At 40.9% G+C, this 20242-nt stretch overlaps 1 protein-coding gene across 1 annotated transcript in view; it reads right to left on the bottom strand.

The window, feature by feature from the left end:
* The window catches only part of MEST, a 25655-nt gene extending 6017 nt beyond the window's left edge, over positions 1–19638 (bottom strand). The window contains exons 1-8 of the mRNA XM_018566277.1: positions 19560–19638; positions 8025–8179; positions 7200–7279; positions 5931–6008; positions 5706–5842; positions 4159–4217; positions 1418–1458; positions 940–1010 (exon numbers count right to left, since the gene is read on the bottom strand). Coding sequence (XP_018421779.1) covers positions 940–1010; positions 1418–1458; positions 4159–4217; positions 5706–5842; positions 5931–6008; positions 7200–7279; positions 8025–8178 — 620 coding nt within the window. The 5' untranslated portion in view covers position 8179; positions 19560–19638. The remainder of the gene's footprint in view (positions 1–939; positions 1011–1417; positions 1459–4158; positions 4218–5705; positions 5843–5930; positions 6009–7199; positions 7280–8024; positions 8180–19559) is intronic.
* Between the last annotated feature and the right edge of the window lie 604 nt (positions 19639–20242).

Here is a 20242-nt window from a genome sequence, read left to right as displayed (position 1 = left end):
TCGCCCCCCATTTTTGCCCCCCCCCCCTCTCTGATTCTTTCAGCGCTGACTAGAGGGACGGATGGGTTAGGGGGCGGGCATAGCTGGCTCTGCCTCTACTGAGCTGTCAATCAGCCAGCTGGGTGGATCTTGACAGTATGGTCGGGATCCGTCCCGGTTGCGGCTCTGTCAGCATAAAGCGGGCAATAGCCCACTATGTGCTGAGTTTCGGGTCATGGAAGGACATAGTATATGTCCTCCTGTGACCCAAAAGAGAACTATGGGGAAAAAACATTACCCCATAGTTCTCCTTTAATGATTTGCACTATTGCTCTGTTCAATATGGGGTCCATTCTGGGATCCTCTTTCGGCCACATCCAGGGAGGTTGGTTACTTTTCCCATGGAATTTAAACTTAATAATATTTGCACACAGGAACATCAAGCTGCTTGGAGATGATCTTTTAGCCTTTACCTTTGATATGCTGGACTATAATTTTCTTTTTGATCTCCTCATAAAACTCCCTCCTTTGATTTTTCTGTCCCTGTTCTGTGCGGTGAACATGATGATGCCAAACAGCAGAATTACTACTTATTTGTAAAACAAGCCATATTTGATATCTTTTCACACTTTCTTTGCTTTACTCTATGACATACCAAATGCATGCAGGTATACATGAGACAATTGCTTTTTTTTTATTTTTTTAAACACTGTTCAGGAGCAATGAAGCATTATTTCAATGAGCACTAAGGGTACCAACAAATTTGTTCATAGCTGTAAGTTTTTTGTCAGGTTCTATTGTTGTTTTTCATGTAATTATACACTTTAAATACAAATTAGCCCCTTTATTAGCTGGTAAGAGACTATCAGAAAGTGCATTCATTAGTTTATGCAAATCTTGGGAAGTGCTACTACTTAAAACTGAATAACCCCCATAAATCACATAATTACATCTGCTCACCCTTTGCTAAAGAAATGGAAGTTCATCAGTCTAGTAAGTATTGGTGAAAAAATCCCACCATCTTTCAGCAGCTAAAGGAAGAAAGGAAGAAACAGACTGTTATATAACGTAGGTTTATACCATGGCATGACAAGGATAAACATGACATTTACATATGGAAAACACGAGCAGCACAAGGTGAGAAATAAGAAAGCGTATAATCATGATGTGAGAAGGATACACAGAGTTCATTCACAGTACACTTTTCATCAGCTTATCATCTGTGTTAAGAAAGCTATGCAGTGTTTCCTGCTTTTCATATCACAGAAGGCCCATTCATTTTCATTTTGAGTGGCACCCCAGTGCAATATTACAGTAGCAGGCAGCACACCCCACTGCAGCAGGTAATGAAGTCGCACATAATACCAGATAGCAATAAATGCCATAGCTAAACTACATCGGCCATTAAAAACTAATTCACAAATGAACTTAAACTGACCTTTTGTATTAGTCTGGGGTGGTGAGTCTCTGGAAAAATCCCTGCAATAATAAAAGCAAATTGAAAGACAAACACTGCATCTCAACCAAACAACAGCTACCCTAATATACAAATTAGTTATCAAGTCTATACTGTATGTACTGTAACAAGTGTTCATGGCAACAAGGTTGTCTATAAATGTATGACTGCTAAATACTTTCTCAGGAGAACATGGACAATTAATTAATACAACATTTAGCACCTTGTTACAATACAAGAACCAGTGGTGGAACTACCAGGGTCGCAGAGGCCGCGCCCGGGAGTTCTGCCACTTGGAGGGGGCCTAGGAGAGGAGGAAGGGGCCCCTGGTAACAGCTGATTACCAGGATATTTATTATCCCGGTAACCATTAATGTCAGTCCCGGGACCTCTTCCTCCTGTCCTGTGCCCTACATGCTTCACGCTGCTCCCCTCACCTTGTTCCGGGCGCAGCGTGAAGTATGATCCAGCCGGCGCAGCAGCCAATGAGTGTTATACCCGCCCCCTGATCACACAGAACTGCTGCCGAATAGAGAGCTGCTGTGGACACGAAGGGGGAGATAGGGAGCTGGAAGTATGAAGGTGACATGGGGCCCGGGAGCGGAAAGCTGGGGACATGCAGGGGGAGATGAGGGATTCATGGATTCTTGCATCGGGGCCCTGAGGTCACTAGTTACGCCTCTAACAAGAACCACTGCCCTATCACACAACTATCATGAGCTGATCTATAGCTGAGAGCAGCATTGGATTTATTCTACACTTGCTTTGCTCAGAACATAATGAAGAATATAAAGAAATATAGGAGTAACCTGTAATGATTATTCTCTTTTGTTGCAAAGGTTTTAACGAAGATTAAAGTCTGGGGTCCTTTCTAATATTTAACAACACTTGAATGTTCATCTGTAGCTGTCATTCTGTTAAGCTAAACTAAAGACACCTTCAATTGACAATAAAGGGGTTTAATAACTAGACTGAAAACATTAAGGGCCCAGTCACACCAGATCCATTGCAATCTGCTTTTCAACTGATACTGATGCAAGGGTACCGAAAAATGAATGGGTGTGAATGGGGCTAGTTCACATCGCTCAATTCCGCTGCAATGAAAACATGCACAATTTGTTTTCAGCGCAACTGATCCAGTGTGAACTAGCCCCATTCACATCCATTCATTTTTCGGCGCCCTTACGTTAGGAAGGTTGAAAAACAGATTGCAACGCAATAGATTGGAAGGTATTGGGAAAGTACAATTGCAAGTCAAGAAGCCTCTGTTGACTTGCGGTTGCTTCATATTTTGGTATAAATGCACTCTAAAAGAGATGTCTTAAAGGCTTTCTAAACCCTCACATTTTTTTGGATATATCTACTGCTAGCAAGCAGTGGATATATGCACAAAGTAAAAAAAAAAAAAAGACGCTTTAAAAGCGGTTTAAACTTACCCCTGTCTTCGCCGCGTGCTCCCGTCCAAAAATCCGAAACTGCTCAGGCGGCCGCAAAGCATCTAGGGGCAGGCGCATGCGCAGTTCGGATTTTCGGCCGGGAGACGAGGAGAGACGCAAGGTAAGTATATGGACGCGTGCACCCGCATGCAGACACCGTGGGACAGGAAGTGCCAGCAAGCACAAAGGAGTCAGCGCTGGATCCGAGACCCGCAGCAGCGCTGGAGAGAAGGCTGAAAAAGGACAGGAAAGAAGAAGAGGTGGAGCCAATTAAGAGACATAATTTAAGGTAAGTGCTTTCATTATCATTGGGAGGAGGGAAATACATTTTTGACTCTTTAACCATGAGTTTCTGGAAATGTCCATACTATAAAGCTAGGGAGCTACAGTATATATGTTGCAGTGCTGAAGTATTGCTAACTAGCATGAAGCAGACATTTCGGTTTGGTCTGTTCTGGTTTCGGTGTGGAAGAGAAAATATCAATAGGTACTGTCTATGACTGGAGTTCCAGTTATGGTGGCAAAGCTGTGCAGCATGATTTCAGCCCTATGGCCGAGAAGAGTCTGACTTTTTTGAGCATGGTTACGTTTTGTCATGTGTTTCTGTTTATGTTATGACTGATCTAGATGTATCACATTCTTTCACTGAAAGATACACTTGAACTGGTATGAAAAATATGTCAAAATATCAAGAGAATGGTAATGTATTTTGTTTTGTGCTTCATTAGCACCTACAAAGCTCACACTTCGGAAAATCAGATGCACTACAGGAGAGCTGCTTAAAAGCAGCTTTGGTACTTTGGAGAAGTTACAGATCCAGAGTTTGGGCTTCAGGAGCTTCCTAGACCTGGAGCTGGGGGTTTGTTTAAGCTTTGGTGCAAGCCTGCATCTGAAGCACCACTGCTGAAGCACTGCTGGAGCTGGGAATCATGAAGCAAATACTACTCACAATGATTTGGTCAGTGTGCATATAAAGCACGTGGGCCAACTCTCTCTTTCACTAAAAACTTTGACCTGAATGAATATCAGAATGATAGAGCAACAAAAGACCTGGGTTATGCCCTGCATACCTTTTTTTTAAGTAACTAAAGAAGAAGAAACCCCTACGTGGATACATCAAGTGTGTTCAGTCATAGAACACTGCCAGATATTATGCCTGCTCATCAACTAACAATAACACACCAAAGTGATTCTGAATTCTTGAAGTAAGGACACTGCGTAGTGGTCCTATTACTGAGTGGCTGGTTTAGATGGTATGCTCTTTGTATTACATTTCCATCCACCTACCTCCATTGGAAAGACAAAGGCTGCCAATGTTAATGTGTCCTTTTTTTCTGTTATCATATCTACAAAGAAATAACGAGGTACCTGTATGATAACTAGATATTTATATATCTGTAGACAAAACATGAACATTATATTTATATAATATTATATCGGGTAGAAACAAACAGAACCAATACAGGTGAAACTCGAATAATTAGAATATCGTGCAAAAGAAATTGCAGTAAGTGCTGCAAAAGGGGCCCAAACCAAGTACTGAGTACATATGCATGCTTGTACTTTTCAGAGGTCCGATATTGTTCTATGTACAATCCGTGTTTTATTGATTGCATGTAATAATCTACTTTTTTGAGGTTGTGGATGACAAATCACGGCTTGAATTATCTTGCTCTGCATGTAATGAGTCTATCTCATATATTAGTTTCACCTTTTAAGTTGCATTAGTGAAATAAATGAACTTTGCACGATATTCTAATTAATCGAGTTTCACCTGTATATCTATTTATTATGTTATCTCAGCCACTAACAAAACACCACCAGGAATGTCCTATTCTAGTTACTAATAGTCTACAACGTGTGCTGAGACTAGACAAGCCATACAGTTCAATAAAATGCATTCTAATTTGTTGAAGTAGAAAAAAAAATCCAAAACCAGCAGTACGTAATGTATTGGTGGTTGAAAAAGATTTGTGTTGCCTGGGGAATAAAAAACGAAATAGGAACGGTAGATAAATGTTTAATAAGAGAAAAGCAATTTGTTACTCTAAAGCTGGCCATTCACCAGTAGAATTGTGTTCACAAATTCCCATGTATGGAATGTTTGTTCAATGTTCTAATGGTTAGTGGGGTCTAATTGATGACATACAGTATATTGTAATATGCATGTGTTAGAAGAAACCTGTTTATTATGTCTGGGATTCCATTAACGTAGCACATACAAATTGCTTTTAAAAGGCTTTCAAACTAAATGAATTGACTCAATGATGGCAACATCAAATGCTCTGATGAATGACTTTAAGCGTATGTTCAAACATAATTCTAACAGTGCATGGGCATGTTTAGGGTTTGTACATAGAGGTGCTGGATTCATAAGAGAATCCAGCACCAAGGTTATCCCAGGCACTGTACCGTTTCACTCCAAAAATACTCTATGCAGGGAAAGTGGGACCTTCCAGAAGAAGAAATGTACAGTTATGACCTAGTACAACAAGTTTTGCATGCAAAAAATAAGCTGGAATAGCACAAAGTCAAGCATCCTGAAGGTGCGCATAAGTACTGTGGGAACATAAAAGCCTCATAGCAAGGGCCCCACCCCAGCAGCTGTATGAACAAGCCCTCATTTCACAGCTGGCCACCAGGGAGGAGTCACTTAATGGTAGCTGCATGCCGGAGTAGGTTAAGATAGGCATAGCAAAGGCGAACTGGGCATTGTAGCCAGTGTACTGTTAGTGTAAGCGAAACTTGTAGAATGTGGAACAATGCACAGCATACAATACAAGCATGTTCAAAGTTTATGTTTTCTCTGTTCTTGTAGACACTGCATCACTCACCTATATAGTAGTTCCTGGGCTACAGTATCTCCATAATCATGAGACAATAAGTTGATTTTTTGATCAATTAGGCCAAGGTGGCTGACGAGTGCTTCTACAATACTGGCCTGCTCAAAAATTGAATAGTGGTGGAACCTCTGCAAACAAACCAACAAAAAACTGACATTAAAATGTATTCCCTGAAGATGTTGGAAAATACATGAAGAATATATTTTCTATACTCACCGGTTTGTCACTGAAACCAAAGCCTATGAAATCCAGAGCAATCACTCTGTGAAACCTCTGAGTTAACCCTTCCCAGATCTGCAATGCAATAGGAAGTAAAGACATCCATGAACTAAACTGAAACAGCACCTCCTATCTTCCCTCTGTAGTTCAGTTATAGGACAGCGAGACTCCCAGATTTAATCTCTTTCATATCTAGGCACCCCATAATGCCTTTTGTATTATTGGGTCATTTCTCAGTCATGCAGCTCTATGGCTGCAGCGTTTACAGGCATTGCAGGTCAATACCTCTCAATGTAGTCAACGTAGTGGCTCCTACTACTACATATCCCTGCATTCATTCTTGGGAGAGTCATTGTTCGGGTTTCACAGGAATCAGTTGAAATTCTAACAGTCTCTGGCCCCACCAGCTCAACAAAAGTTGATAACTCAAACAACGTTTGTTGAAGGAGCCGGGACAAAACTTGACGGCTGAACAGTGACTGCAGCCAAACAGCTGCAGTCACTGTCCATGAATTTTGACAGCGGCAGCTGGCGGCTTTGCTCCATCAAACACTGTTTTGTATGGACTGGGGAATCTGTTAGATTTCTTTCATTCAGCCCACCAGGTACACAAAAGAAATCTATTAGTATATGGCCAGCTTTGATCTAAATTGAGAAAGTGCTCATGTAGCCAGCATTAAAAGTAAGACAAATGTACCCCAAGAACGATCCCAGTGCAGCAATGAGGCATTGTTTTTTTATACCTGCCTGACTAGAGAACACAAAGCACATCAATCCTCATTTTATTCTTTGGCTGACTGCAGAACCGGGGCCAAGCCTTGCTATTTCTCTATGACTCCAGGTCAGATATTTAATGATAAATATTATGATAAAGTTATGATAAAGATTAGATACATTTATATAGTCTTACAGGCCCTTTGAGGGCAACCATAATGTTGATGCGGCCCTCGATTAAATTGAGTTTGACACCCCTGCTTTAAACCATCTCCAATATATGGCCGTACCAAGCACCCAAAACAGCTTTTTAGCATTACAATTAAGTGTGAGAGCACGAGGAGGGATATTGGAAAGCAAATTTCAATACCATCGAGCTCTGAGGTGCTGGATCTCAGTAAGTATACATTTGCAGGGAGGGGAGTAAGCCTCTGTTAGGTCAGTGAACAGTACAGCAGATTTTATTTTTGCCTTGTGTCTGATGCCTTGTGGAAACAGACAAATATATCAACATTGGAAGCACTATAATGTACTGATCAAAGAGAACATTACCTTGTACCAGTCATAGCTTGAAGTTGGAAATCCATGTAAGAGAATAACCACATCTGAGCTTCCCACTGCTCCCCATGATTCTGGATTCAGAGTAAGAAACAACAAGAAATAGTTAAATTACAATTACATTACGGATACCAAAACATGTATATATAAAATATTTGATGATACATTTTTATAAAACCTTTAAAGATGCCTATAGATAAGAATCCTGTCACTATATAACAAAACACCTAATGACTCCACTTCACCCCACAATAAAACCTCTTAAGATGTTAAACTATAAGGAGACCTATTTATTCTGTACAGCAAAACACTGAAAAATGCCTAGTTTCCAGAAAAATAGCAGTTTTCCCATGGTAGACAACAATAAGGTATCACAAGTTTCCATTTCCTGTTTATGAAAACCATTGAAGTGCCAATTGAGATTTTTTCTTGTGACTCAAAAGCTTTTTTTACTCACTTTTAAGGTTTAATTTTACTTTTATGGCAGACTGTTTTCTGCTGATGAAGCTGGAAGACTTGTCTAACCAATGATGGAAGTTTTTGTCCCTCTATAATGTTTACTTTTAAACTATAAAGCAAGTAAAAAATCAGCCTGTTTGTGGCCAGCATTGCCATTGTAACCTATTCAAAACAGCTCTGCTGAAACACAAAGAAAGCACTCAGACTGGTTTGGGGGAATTATTACAGTTACCCAGGTTTTCAAACTCTGTTGTAATCCTCAACCTCAATGAATATCTATGAAAGGATGTTCAACATTTTTTTAAATCCAGAACAAAACATTCCACAAGTGATTCTGAAGGAAAAGGGGTTTCCAGGCACCTCTATAGAATATCTGCTGCTCATTGAAGGTGAAGAATGCTCCAGCTGATCTCCATGTGAAGAGTGCAGGGGAGAGGTTAGGAGGAGGAATGTGCAGATACACAGCAAGGAGGGGAACAGTAAGAAGGCCCACCTGAATCCACCATTCCTTCATCCTGCAAGAGAGGAACATATACGAACTCTGAGGAAATTGTGCCTACATTATTCTGCAATTAATGAAGTATTAAATTATGGCTTATGGATGGTGGGGATGGAAACTGCTATTTGGTACCTTCAAAAACCCCCAAGTCTTTGCCAGTGTACCCGAATGCTAGACTGTTCTGACAAGGAAAGTTTCCATACCTCCTTGCTACTCACCCACATTCCTACTAGCCCATCCCTATGATGGGCAGTCTCACTGGCCAATTAAAAAGTGCAAGAGGAGGGAAGAGGCAGGCAAGCTTGAATGTGCCCAAGTAGAAACTACTGGAAACCTCTGCCCATCAAACGGCCCAGTGTTTAAGCATAACAGCACGGACTTGGGGGTTTCTGTAAGTGTGTGTAGGCACTTAACAGACAACAATGCCCCCTTTCCCCCATCACACAGCTGCTTTAACTTGCAGATTAAAGATGCCAATAGACTTGAGAGGATGCTCATTCATGCATCTGCAAAGCCTCATGCCAAGCTTTAGAGCAGTCGTAAACATATGGTACCTTCGAAGAGACTGTGTAACCAAATCTGATTTATGTTTGGGTAGGTGATGGTGATAGCTTGGAGCAATGGCTACTTTACAACACACACAGGGACCATGGAGAACATTAATTCAGAGATGATTTGAGGATCTACAGCTGAGTGATACACTAATAAAATATACTTTTGTTAATAGTTAGGGTACTTGAATGTATTTTTAAGGTTTAACTTCTGAGTTTAGTGTCAATTTAAATAGCACAGCCAAATGATACACATTGACTTTTAGTGTGATAACTTTTCTAACACTTGAAGTGATGGACACTGATTTAAAATGAAGTCATAACAACCGTGGCTCCACATGGCTGTAAGCAGCTTTATTAACGTAGACATTTAATCTTCTTAACAATTCTGCTTGCTCAGGATGTTGTGCTGTACAATCAGCTCTAACGATTATAAGACCAAAATATTCCTTAAAAAAATCAAAATTACTTTTAAACATTGACTCATTTGTTGGCTTACTATTATGAGATGGTACATTTAAATACATGTAAGTATCAACTGAATAACATTTACTGGGTTATTCACAAAAGGGTGAAGAGTTTGGAGAAGACAGGAGATGATGATGTCACATGGGGACAACCCAAGAACACTATTGAAAGACAGGGACAGAGTATGGACACCCTATAACAGGAAGTACCTCAACAAGGACCATGGCGATCTCACATTATTTTAACAGATGCTGCAAATTTAAAGTGGAACTTCAGTTAAAAAAAAAATGTTTTTCAATATTTGCTATGTACCAATAAACTACCGCTAATTATGGGTGTGCCATCTGTGGATGCTGTAGCATTAGTTAAAACTCATACTTTAATACTCTCTGCATCTACTATAAGCGCTGAACTTCCATCACAGCAAATCCCATACAGTGAAGAAGGACAGTGCTGATTCTCCCCCGTACTCCATTCATAAGTCTTGTATTCTTTCCACAGAATACAAGGCGTTCTGTGATTGGACAAGAGGAGGTAATTACATTCGTCTGCCCTCCTTTCCCCTTGTCTAATCACATAACGCCTTGTATGTGGTGTATTTAACAACCTCCCATCATATAATGTACATTTCAGTTCAATGTATAGTCACAAATCTGACATATCATTTAATATTAGTAAAAGTGGTGAGTAAACACAGAAGAAATCTAACAGACCTAAAACTACCAGAAACAAATACAATACAGCAATACAATTGCACAGCCGTGGGCAAATTAATATGGAATTCAGGAGCCAGTTTGTCTAATTCAGAAGCCAGCAGGATTTTAGGGGCCAACTCCATTGACACCTACTAGTGCAAATCTTAAAAGTTAGGTGCCAGCTGTAATTTTGACAGAGCACTGACTTCCTGGCTCCTTGGATTTGTCCAGCCCTGTGATAACATATACAGAGAAGTAAACTGCAGCAATACAGCAACCAGATTTGCCAGGTAATCTATAGTATTTTTAGAGATGTGTTTATATATTCAGTTTAATTTATGTACTCTTAGGTTTACCAGTTGGCTTACGCTGAAAACAAAAAATGATTTAATCTCTGCAGATGCGCAGAAAGGGTCACACACAATAAAGGCAGTATATCTACAAATATGTATAAAGAGAACTGTGAAAATATAGATAACAAGCATGTGAATGTAATAACACAAATCATTTTCAGATAAATGTTACGATAATAACTCAGTGTGTATGCACTAACAATACTTTTACAGTTTTTAGAGCCCTCATAATATGTATATAACCTATTAATATACTGTGCTTATTTTGTACATGTAATGATGTACACCCCTCCTGTACCCTGTTACCTTCAACAATGGAGATACCCACCAACAGTGGTACATATTCCATGATTTGGGAATTTTAGTAAACTGTGGACTATATTTATTGCTCTATAGCCAAACTTCAACCTATGCAAGGAAAAAGAGAAGCCATCGCTATACAGAATGAAGAAGGGGAAGTGTGTGTATGTATGTGTGTGTGTTAGAGTACAAACTACACTCATTTTCAAACAATCTACTTCTTAGAGATTCAGCTGCCGCTGAAAACATTGGAGATTTCCCTTTACACTTGTATGTGGCTTACACTGAAAACAAAAAACTATTTTATCTCTGCAGATGCTCAGGAAGGGTCACACTGTACACACAATAAAGGCAGTATATCTACAACTTTGTATATAGAGAACAACTGTGAAAATATAGATAACAAGCATGTGAATGTCCTAACACAAATAATTTTCAGATGAATGTTATGATAATAACTCAGTGTGTATGCACTAACAATACTTTACAGTTTTTATTTATAGAGAGCTCTCATAATATGTATATACAACCTATTAATATACTGTGTTTATTTTGTACATGTAATGATGTACACCTTTGTGCCCTCCTATACCCTGTTACCTTCAACAATGGAGAAACCCACCAACAGTGGTACATTCCCCAGCTACACCAGGGAAAATGATAAAGAAAAATCAAAGCTGGAACTCCCAGATGCAACCAGTTCACTGGGAGCTGTAATTCTCCAATCACTCAAGGAAACTCTGACAAAGCTTGTACTGTGCTTACCCTTGAAGGTATATATGTTTGTTCACAACTCACGTTCGATGTAAGCGATGCAGTAATCTATCTCCATTTTGTCTTGACAGCTATAATGTAGTCTGCATGACTGAGCCTGGAATTTCTTAGATCATAGTCTGCAGTATGACATGGTTAAAAATGACAACCCTAGAGATTGCACCTTTAAATACAAGTTAATGATGGCAGCTTACATTGGTTCCAGAAATGTTCCTTTAATGTGCCTAAGCCCAGTTGCTGTAAACCCTTGCCTTACCTACTAAGTCCTACCCACTGTGGTGTTGCTGGTACAAAATATCCAGAGGGAGAAATGCTATGAACTATTGCCCTGCCGCTGAAAGGAGAAACAACATATTCACCATTACCCAGAATTGGTATAAAGGAATTTACAATGACACAATATTTTGCCTAGAAGTATATGGAGGCTAACTTGTCTTCCAGAATATTTTTTTATTTAGTGTCAAGTACAACAAAAAGCCAATGTTTTTCAGTGGTTCCAAATGACCCCTTTTATCAGGGCCAAAAGAAATATCAAATCAAGGAATTCAAAAGTAGTCTATACATAGTACATTTACCAAATAATATGGGAAAGAATGGGAAAGAATAACAGCATAAATCGCTAAAAAATAGATGCTGGACTAGTGATGGACCGAACACCCCCCGTGTTTGGTTCAAATTCGAACTTTGGAACATGGAAAAGGTTTGAATTCGAACTCAAACTCAATACAAGTCTATGGGGCTAGAACTTTGAAAATCAATTAACCCCTTTTTGAAGGCTTAAATGCAAGTTATTGGCCATAAAAAGGGTATGGGGATTCGGGTACTGCCCTGGGGAACATGTATCAATGCAAAAAAAAACTTTTTAAAAATAAAAATTTGAAAGCACGTGAAATAATGTTATCATGATCAGTCATGAGGATAAGGAAAAATAAAGAGCCAATTAACATTGCATGCTAATCGTTATATACGGACAAGAGCTGAGACACGGCACCTGTTCTCCAGAGAGGTGCCTAAGGGAGATTTCTTAAACAAGACACCATTATGACACAATATTGTGCCTGAAACCTTTGACCACTAGTTAATGAAGAATATCGCTGTTTAAAAATCACATTAAAAGAAACACCAAATAGGAAGTACTGAACAATTAAAACTTAATTTTCTAAATGTTTTCAATAGTCCTAAACAAAATCAATAGATAAAATAGAAAAAACAGTTACTCCTCTAAAAGATTCTATCTATTAATCATTCCAATGGTTTGCTAAGCTGATGAACGCTATATCATATCATTGTGGATATCAAAGTGTCAAGGAAGTCCAGGTGGTGTCCCTAGTACAGCTACTGCACAGACCTCTGCACGTGCCACTTTGCAAAAGTATGCGCGTAGGAAGCGTTTTGGTGCCAACATCACGTCCATTCCAGCCAGTGGCGATAGGTGGTCTATTTGAGGAGGAATTGCTGCAGCTGCATGCTGCTGGAAGATCTTCAGTTGTATCCTGCGCTTGTTGTTTCTGTTACTCTGATTCAGACCTGGCTTGACTCTCGACTCTGCCTGCCTTATGAGCCCTGCTTGCCTTGATGACTCTTCTGCATCCTGATTTGGTACTGCTGGCCCACAAGCTTCTGATTCGGCTTTTCCGTGACGCTTCTGCCTCCTGATACTGCACCTTGCCAGTTCCCAATCTCAGATCCCAAACCAGCTTGTAAGACTCCACTTCAGTCTCCTGCACAAATACCACCCGGTCTCCTGCTGATGGTCTGTGGTCACTTTGCTTCCAGCTACCTGAGTCGTCTCTACTGTCTCTGCAGTCCTGCACCAGCTTCAGGCACTTGTGCCTCTCTCAGTCCTTGCATCTCCTGTTCAACCTCCAGGGGTGCTCAGACAAGAGCTGCAAGGGGAGCCCTCCCTCATCACTTCAGGTCTTATCAGGTACATGACACAAAGGCTCTGAGTCGGAACTTATCACAGTACTACATGGAACAAGATCCTTTGGTCTAACAAGGCACCGGGCATGAGAATCTCTTAATTTGTCAAATGTCAATAGATTGTCACTTCATACCCTTCAGAGACAGGAAGCAGAAAAATAAAAATGCTGCCTGAAATTTGTGCACATCATATTTGGATTTAATAAGAGTGATGGGGTTATTGTCTGGTAATGTATTTAAGAAACAATCTCATGTCTTCTTTATCTAATAGAATAATATATAGTTTAAAGTGTGCTCCCACTAAGTTATGTGAGGGTTAAGTAAGGTACTCTAGAACTTTGCTGCTCAATTTTAAAAAACAAAAACGTTTAGGCACCTTTTTTGACCTGTGATTAGACATATCAAAAACTGACTACAGTGTATCCCTATGGGCAAACGGATGTGCTGCTTATATCCAGTTCTGTTCAGGTTAGTTGGACCAAATGCAATAAGTTTGCATCCAGGTTCACTTTTGAGGATGTGGACAGATGTATACAGTTATAAATGGATGCACATCCATTTACATCCAGCCAGCATAGGGATTACATATGTCCAATTTGTTTGCATCACAAGAAGGAGGAAAAAACAGAACCGTATCAGAATGGAAATGGATGTTGCATATATTACATCTGTTTTGCTCTGATTTAGCAAGGGATCAGTCTATGGATTCCTGTTGAGCCTGAACAAAGGCGCCTGTGTAAAGGGAGCCTATTAACTGCCATTCTCACACTGAACCTACGAGAAACTGACCCTCGATACGCATTTAACTATTCAGATACGTCAGGATAAAGAGCAAATTCACCCAAACTAAAAGCCTGCATCAGCAGATTTCTCTATTTTAGGTGGAACAAAGAATGATTCAGTCTCTAATGGTGCTCTTCCGCAACCTCTGGCACAGCCATGACCAGCTGACCACCAGCTGGAAACCTGAGTTCTCTATTCCAACATAGAATCCAGTAGAGGAAACCTAATATGGTATTTTTGTGTCTCAAATGCTGTAGTGGATTTTGTGGTTTTTTTTAATCCTCTAATGAACCAGTGATCATTGATTGATGCCATCGACAACAAAGAATTTCATTTTCCTTTGGTAGAAACATTCTTTAAAAAGACCCTGCAAAATGCATTCAAGTACCTTAAGTATTAACAAAAATGCATCTTATTTGTGTATCACTCGGCTGTAGGTCCTCAAATCATCTCTGAATTTATTGTGCGTTTTTACCGTGTATCGGCTCGTACCGCAAAAGTGGAAGTCCACTGCAGAACCCTCGCTTGCTAATTGGGCAGACCTTATGAATGAATTGATGGGTATTCCTTACTTAACGACCGAGTTCCGTTCCTACGACCAGGTCGTTAAACGGATTGGTCGTTAAGTGAGGAACTCTATACAGTACTATACTGCATTAGTACAGTACTGTATAGCGTTGCCGATGTACAGTACCGAACAGTGTACTGTACATCCGGCAATGGAAATACTTACCGAGACCTGCAGTGAAGATCGGGGGATGTCACTTCCGCCGGCGACCCGTCGCACTGACGCTGACGCGGAAGGTCGGAGGTCGATCGGCGGTCCGTCGTAAGTGCGAGTGGTCGCAAAACAGGTAAGTCGGTAAGTGAGGAACATCTGTATATGGAAGGTTTAGTAGCAGGAGACATGGACAGGACCGATCAGTTTCTCCATAGTTGGGAATGTTGGTCTTCATTTTGCCCCTCGGTGACATTTAGGGATATGTTGGGGTCCTGAGACCTCCACATGCCTATTCTTTTACCTGTTGTTTTGCATATTATTACTAAGTAGGCATAGAATCTGCCATTCCCTATGGCTCTTTAATTCTTTTGGTTTAGTTAATTTTTGGGATTTACTTGTTTCCTTTTGTGTTGCCTTTATTGCTAGTTCATCCATTCCTTTGGTTTTTGTTCTCATTATTACACAGTATTACCTCTCATTTTTCTGCGATATCTATATTTCTATAGGTTGAGCGTTTATTGCTCACGGCATAATGTTTTGAGATCTATTGTGTTTATTATGGTTATTCTGCATTAAGACTCTGGTATTATGTGTTTATTCATGTGAATTAATTCTTATTGACTGTCGCAAATATATTGGGGGGATATGTGTAATTTGTTTTATATGTTTGTCAGTTATAACTTTGTTTAACAAAAAGAGATTTAAGAGAAATCATCTCTGAATTCATGCTGACACTGTCCTTCCTTCTAGAGGGTGGCTACTTTTGTGTCTCATGGCTCCTGTGTGTGTTGTAAAGTAGCCACCACTCCAAGCTCACTCCTGTGATGGACTACAATCTCAATACAAACAAGAAACTAAACATAAGATTGTAGCCAATCACAGGAGCGAGCTTGGGCGGTGACTACTTTACAACACACACAGGGACCATGGGGAACAAAAGTAACCATCCTCCAGAAAGAAGTACAGTGTCAGCACCAATTCAGAGATGATTTGAGGACCTATAGCTGATTGATACACAAATAAGATAATTTTTTGTGAATAGTTAAGGTACCTGCATGTATTTTTAAGATTTAAAGTGGACCTTTACCCTCTTTTACTAAAAATCACATCAGCATGCACTTCTACATGCAGATTTAAAATCATCTTACATTCATCAGTTAAACACATTTGTTTTTCATTTACTTACAAATAGAGTGCATCTACTTCCTGGTCCAGTTCTGGCACAAATTATGTAATGAAGCATTGCATCCTGGGAAGGTTACATCAGCAGTGTATTGCTGGGAAATCTCACCTGTAATCTCATGAGATCCCAAGGAAAGGAATTTTCCTCCCCTGAGATGATGTGCATGTTCACATGTGCCAGATTTTCAGGAAGTAAAAGGAGAGCTAGTAATCTGCACTTAGTAAACATGGCCCAGAAGACTGGGAAAGAAAAGAGAAATAAGGTATGCAAAGAATACAAAGCCTGTAATAATCTAGAAGTATCTGTGTGTAGATTGTCATTACTAAACATTTCAAAAGGTGTGTTTGTTATTATTTTAAATATATGGGTAAAGTTCCTCTTTAACTCCTGAGTTTAGTGTCACTTTAAAGCATAATTAAACCCTCTGGGTTTTTTGCATATATCTAGTGCTAGCAATCAGTAGATATATGCAAAAACATAAAACAGAAGTCAACAAAAAGGTTAAAACTGTGTCTCCGCCGACTTGAAGATTCTCGGGCGCCCACAAAGGATCATGGGGCGGGCACATGCGCAGGAGAGATCTTCGGCCGGGAGAAGAGGAGAGACACAGGGTAAGTCAATGCAGGCAGGCAGCGTGCACGCGCACAGACTCTGTGGGACACAGAAGACTCAGCAGTCAGCGCTGGATCAGAAACCAGTACCAGCGCTGGAGGGAGTGCTGAATACAAGTGGAAAGAAGAAGATCGGATCAAGAGGCATCATTTAAGGTAAGTCCTTACACCAGCATTGGGGGGGAGGAAAACAAATTAGACTTTAATGTCACTTTCATGTAACTTTAAGCTGTGGCGGGTCTGTCCTGCAAGACATAGAAATAAAACTGCTATGATTTTTCTGCATATAACATTTGAAACATTCATCCTATACAACCATGTCATATTTTAGATGGATCAGAATAGGAGCTAGTTAAACCAAGACGTATACATTTCACAACTGTGATGCCAGGTATACAGTCACCATAAATAGGTTGAATAACTTATCAGGGAGCTTTTTCCCACTTTCCACCAGCAATAAAGAAGAGTAAAGTGCATTTCATGTGCATAGTGTAAGTTAGTACACAGCCCCTTGTCTTTGTCCAGCCTCCATACTAGTGAATGATATATTTATGTGTAAGGGTTAGAACTGCCGTTATCATAAAGACATCTGACCTCTGGACTAAGACCAAGGAAAAGACAAATGCAATTACAAAAGGCGAGTACAACTGCTTTAAAGTGAACTTCTGCTTCCATATGAAAGCTGAACTCAAGGCAAATATATAAGACACATATTAATGTAGCTATGTATTCATTAATAAATCATTAAATATATATATATACACACACACACACACACTATATTGCCAAAAGTATTGGGACACCCCTCCAAATCATTGGTTTCAGGTGTTCCTTCATGGCCAGAGGTGTATAAAATCAAGCACCTAGGCATGCAGACGCTTCTACAAACATTTGTAAAAGAATGGGTCGCTCTCAGAAGCTCAGTGAATTCAAGCGTGGTACCGTGATAGGTTGCCACCTGTGCAATAAGTCCATCCGTGAAATTTCCTTGATACCAAAAATTCCATGGTCAACTGTTAGTGGTATTATAACAAAGTGGAAGCAACTGGGAACAACAGCAACTCAGCCAAAAAGTGATAGGCCAAGTAAAATGACAGAGCGGGGTCAGCGCACAGTGCGCAGAAGTCGCCAACTGTCTGCAGAGTCAATAGCTACAGACCTCCGAACTTCGTGTGGCCTTCAGATGGGCACAACAACAGTGCGTAGAGAGCTTCATGGAATGGGTTTCCATGGTCGAGCAGCTGCATCCAAGCCTTACATCACCAAGTGCAATGCAAATCGTCGGTTGCAGTGGTGTAAAGCACGCCGCCACTAGACTCTAGAGAAGTGGAGACATGTTTTCTGGAGTGACGAATCACGCTTCTCTGCCGGCCAATCCGATGGACGTGTCTGGGTTTGGCAGGTGCCAGAACGGTACTTGCCTGACTGCATTGTGCCAAGTGTAAAGTTTGGTGGAGGGGGGATTATGGTGTGGGGATGTTTTTCAGGGGTTGGGATGGCCGCTTAGTTCCAGTTAAGGGAAATCTTAAGGCATCAGCCTACCAAGACATTTTGGACAATTTCATGCTCCCAACTTTGTGGGAACAGTTTGGGGATGGCCCCTTCCAGTTTCAACGTGACTGCGCACCAGCGCATAAAGCAAGGTCCATAAAGACATAGATGAGCGAGTTTGGGGTGGAGGAAGTTGACTGGCCTGCACAGAGTCCTGACCTCAACCCAATAGAACACCTTTGGGATGAATTAGAGCGGAGACTGCGAGCCAGGCCTTCTCGTCCAACATCAGTACCTGACCTCCCAAATGTGCTTCTGGAAGAATGGTCAAGCATTCCCATAGACACACTCCTAAACCTTATGGACAGCCTTCCCAGAAGAGTTGAAGCTGTAAAGGCGGCAAAGGGTGGGCCAACTCAATATAGAACCCTACAGACTAAGACTGTGATGCCATTAAAGCCCTCTGATGAGGACAACCAATGTAAGGAGGCACTCTGATGTGGACAACCAATGTAAGGGAGCACTCTGATGGGGACAACTAATTATTAGTTGCCCCCATTAGAGTTCCCTCTTACATTCGTTGCATTCACACCAGATGTGTTAAGGCTGCTCTGGCCTCTTTTTCCAACACAGCCCCAACACAAGACAAGACAGGACACAATACAATGTGTCTAGTTACGAATGGGCTCAGTTCACACCACTACCACGTTGCGGTTGTGTGTGCTGGAAAAAAAAGTACCGCTTCCGGCATCACACTACGCTGTCCCCATAGAACTTAATGAAATGTCACTGATCTCATTTCAATAAAGTTCTAACAGAAAATAAGGAAAAATAAAGCCCTGGGATTAGTGTATCAGCACTGTGCCTGGGAACACAAACGAGCAGCTGTGCGTCGTACTGCAGGTGTGAATGCAGCCTAAATGGTGGACCGTGGTACAGACACGGACTGAGTGACCATTCTGTCTGGACCCGCAATTCCGACATCAGCTTGAAGGATATTTTACCCACCAGACCGCCTTGAATTTCAATTTACTATCCCTGAAATATACTGCCATACACTATATACTGTATAATATGTACTGTCATACACAATATACTGCCATACACTGTATACTATATACTGCCATACACTGAATACTATATAATGTAATACACTATATACTTCAATACACTGTATACTATATACGGTACTGTCTGTCAGGAACAGTCCTGTCTAGAACTGGTGTCTAGAAAGTAATGTGCCCACAGACACTCCGTTGTCTCCCCGGTGACTTCCCATATAAGCACAGTATCGCTGCCTTAATCCCCCCGGTGTAGGGTGACCCCAGTATGTGTTCCCCTCATGTACCCCCGTGTGGTCAGCGCCGCCCACCCCGTATTGTGATGTCTGGTGACCTTCTTATACCAGTCAGTCATCTGGACAGATGGGTCACGTGTAGATCGCTAAACCCAGCCACTAATCCGTGACCCCGAACTGCAATCTGTCTCCCTCCCCCAGGACCCGTTCACTCCACAATGTCCCGCACCCTATTCTCGCTCTTACCTGCGCTCAACTTCCCTTCATTCTGCAAAGACCAACTCCAGCGCGCTCCCGCGGAAGCAGCAAGGCTGCCGTAGGTGTGCGCGCCTGAGAAGGAAAAGCACAGAAACAGGGTATTGACAGGCGCGCGGCCATCTTTCTTTCTGGCAACAACCCTTCTATTCTGATAATATACAAGATCAAGCGAGTGAGAGCAGCTGGGACAACACTCTGCAGAACGAATAGCCAGACACAAAATGCATTTAATTCTGTTTTCTAAATGTATGTCTCCTCAGAAGCCAGTATTCCAATAATAGGGAAAATAAAGGTTTGTTGTACCACTTTATGACCAAGAGACTTTTTCAAAATCTATTTCAAATCATTGTTACCAAATGTTACCATGAAGGCTTTGTCAGTGGCCATTGGTGACCCTGTTTTTCATGACTGACAATTCTGGCCTGGTCACACAAGCATGGCCAAGAGCTTTTTATTTAAAGAGTATGTCCAGCCAAAACTTTTAGAGTGGGGAACCATTAGAATCTTCAATGAGTTTTACTCTGATCTCGGGTTCCAATAAATGATTCCTCTCACGTTCTCTCTTGGTGACACTATTTATGTTTCACCAGACAGGAAATAGAATGTTTTTCTTCTGTAGGAGAAGGCTAGAAACCCTGTCAGATTGTTATTGATGAATGTATCAATGCTGC

This window comes from Nanorana parkeri, unplaced genomic scaffold (assembly GCF_000935625.1).
Source record: "Nanorana parkeri isolate BGI_ZX_2015 unplaced genomic scaffold, ASM93562v1 scaffold27, whole genome shotgun sequence".
NCBI lineage: Eukaryota > Metazoa > Chordata > Amphibia > Anura > Dicroglossidae > Nanorana > Nanorana parkeri.
Note: the sequence above shows the minus strand (reverse complement) of the source record. Positions and strands in the feature narration are given on the sequence as shown.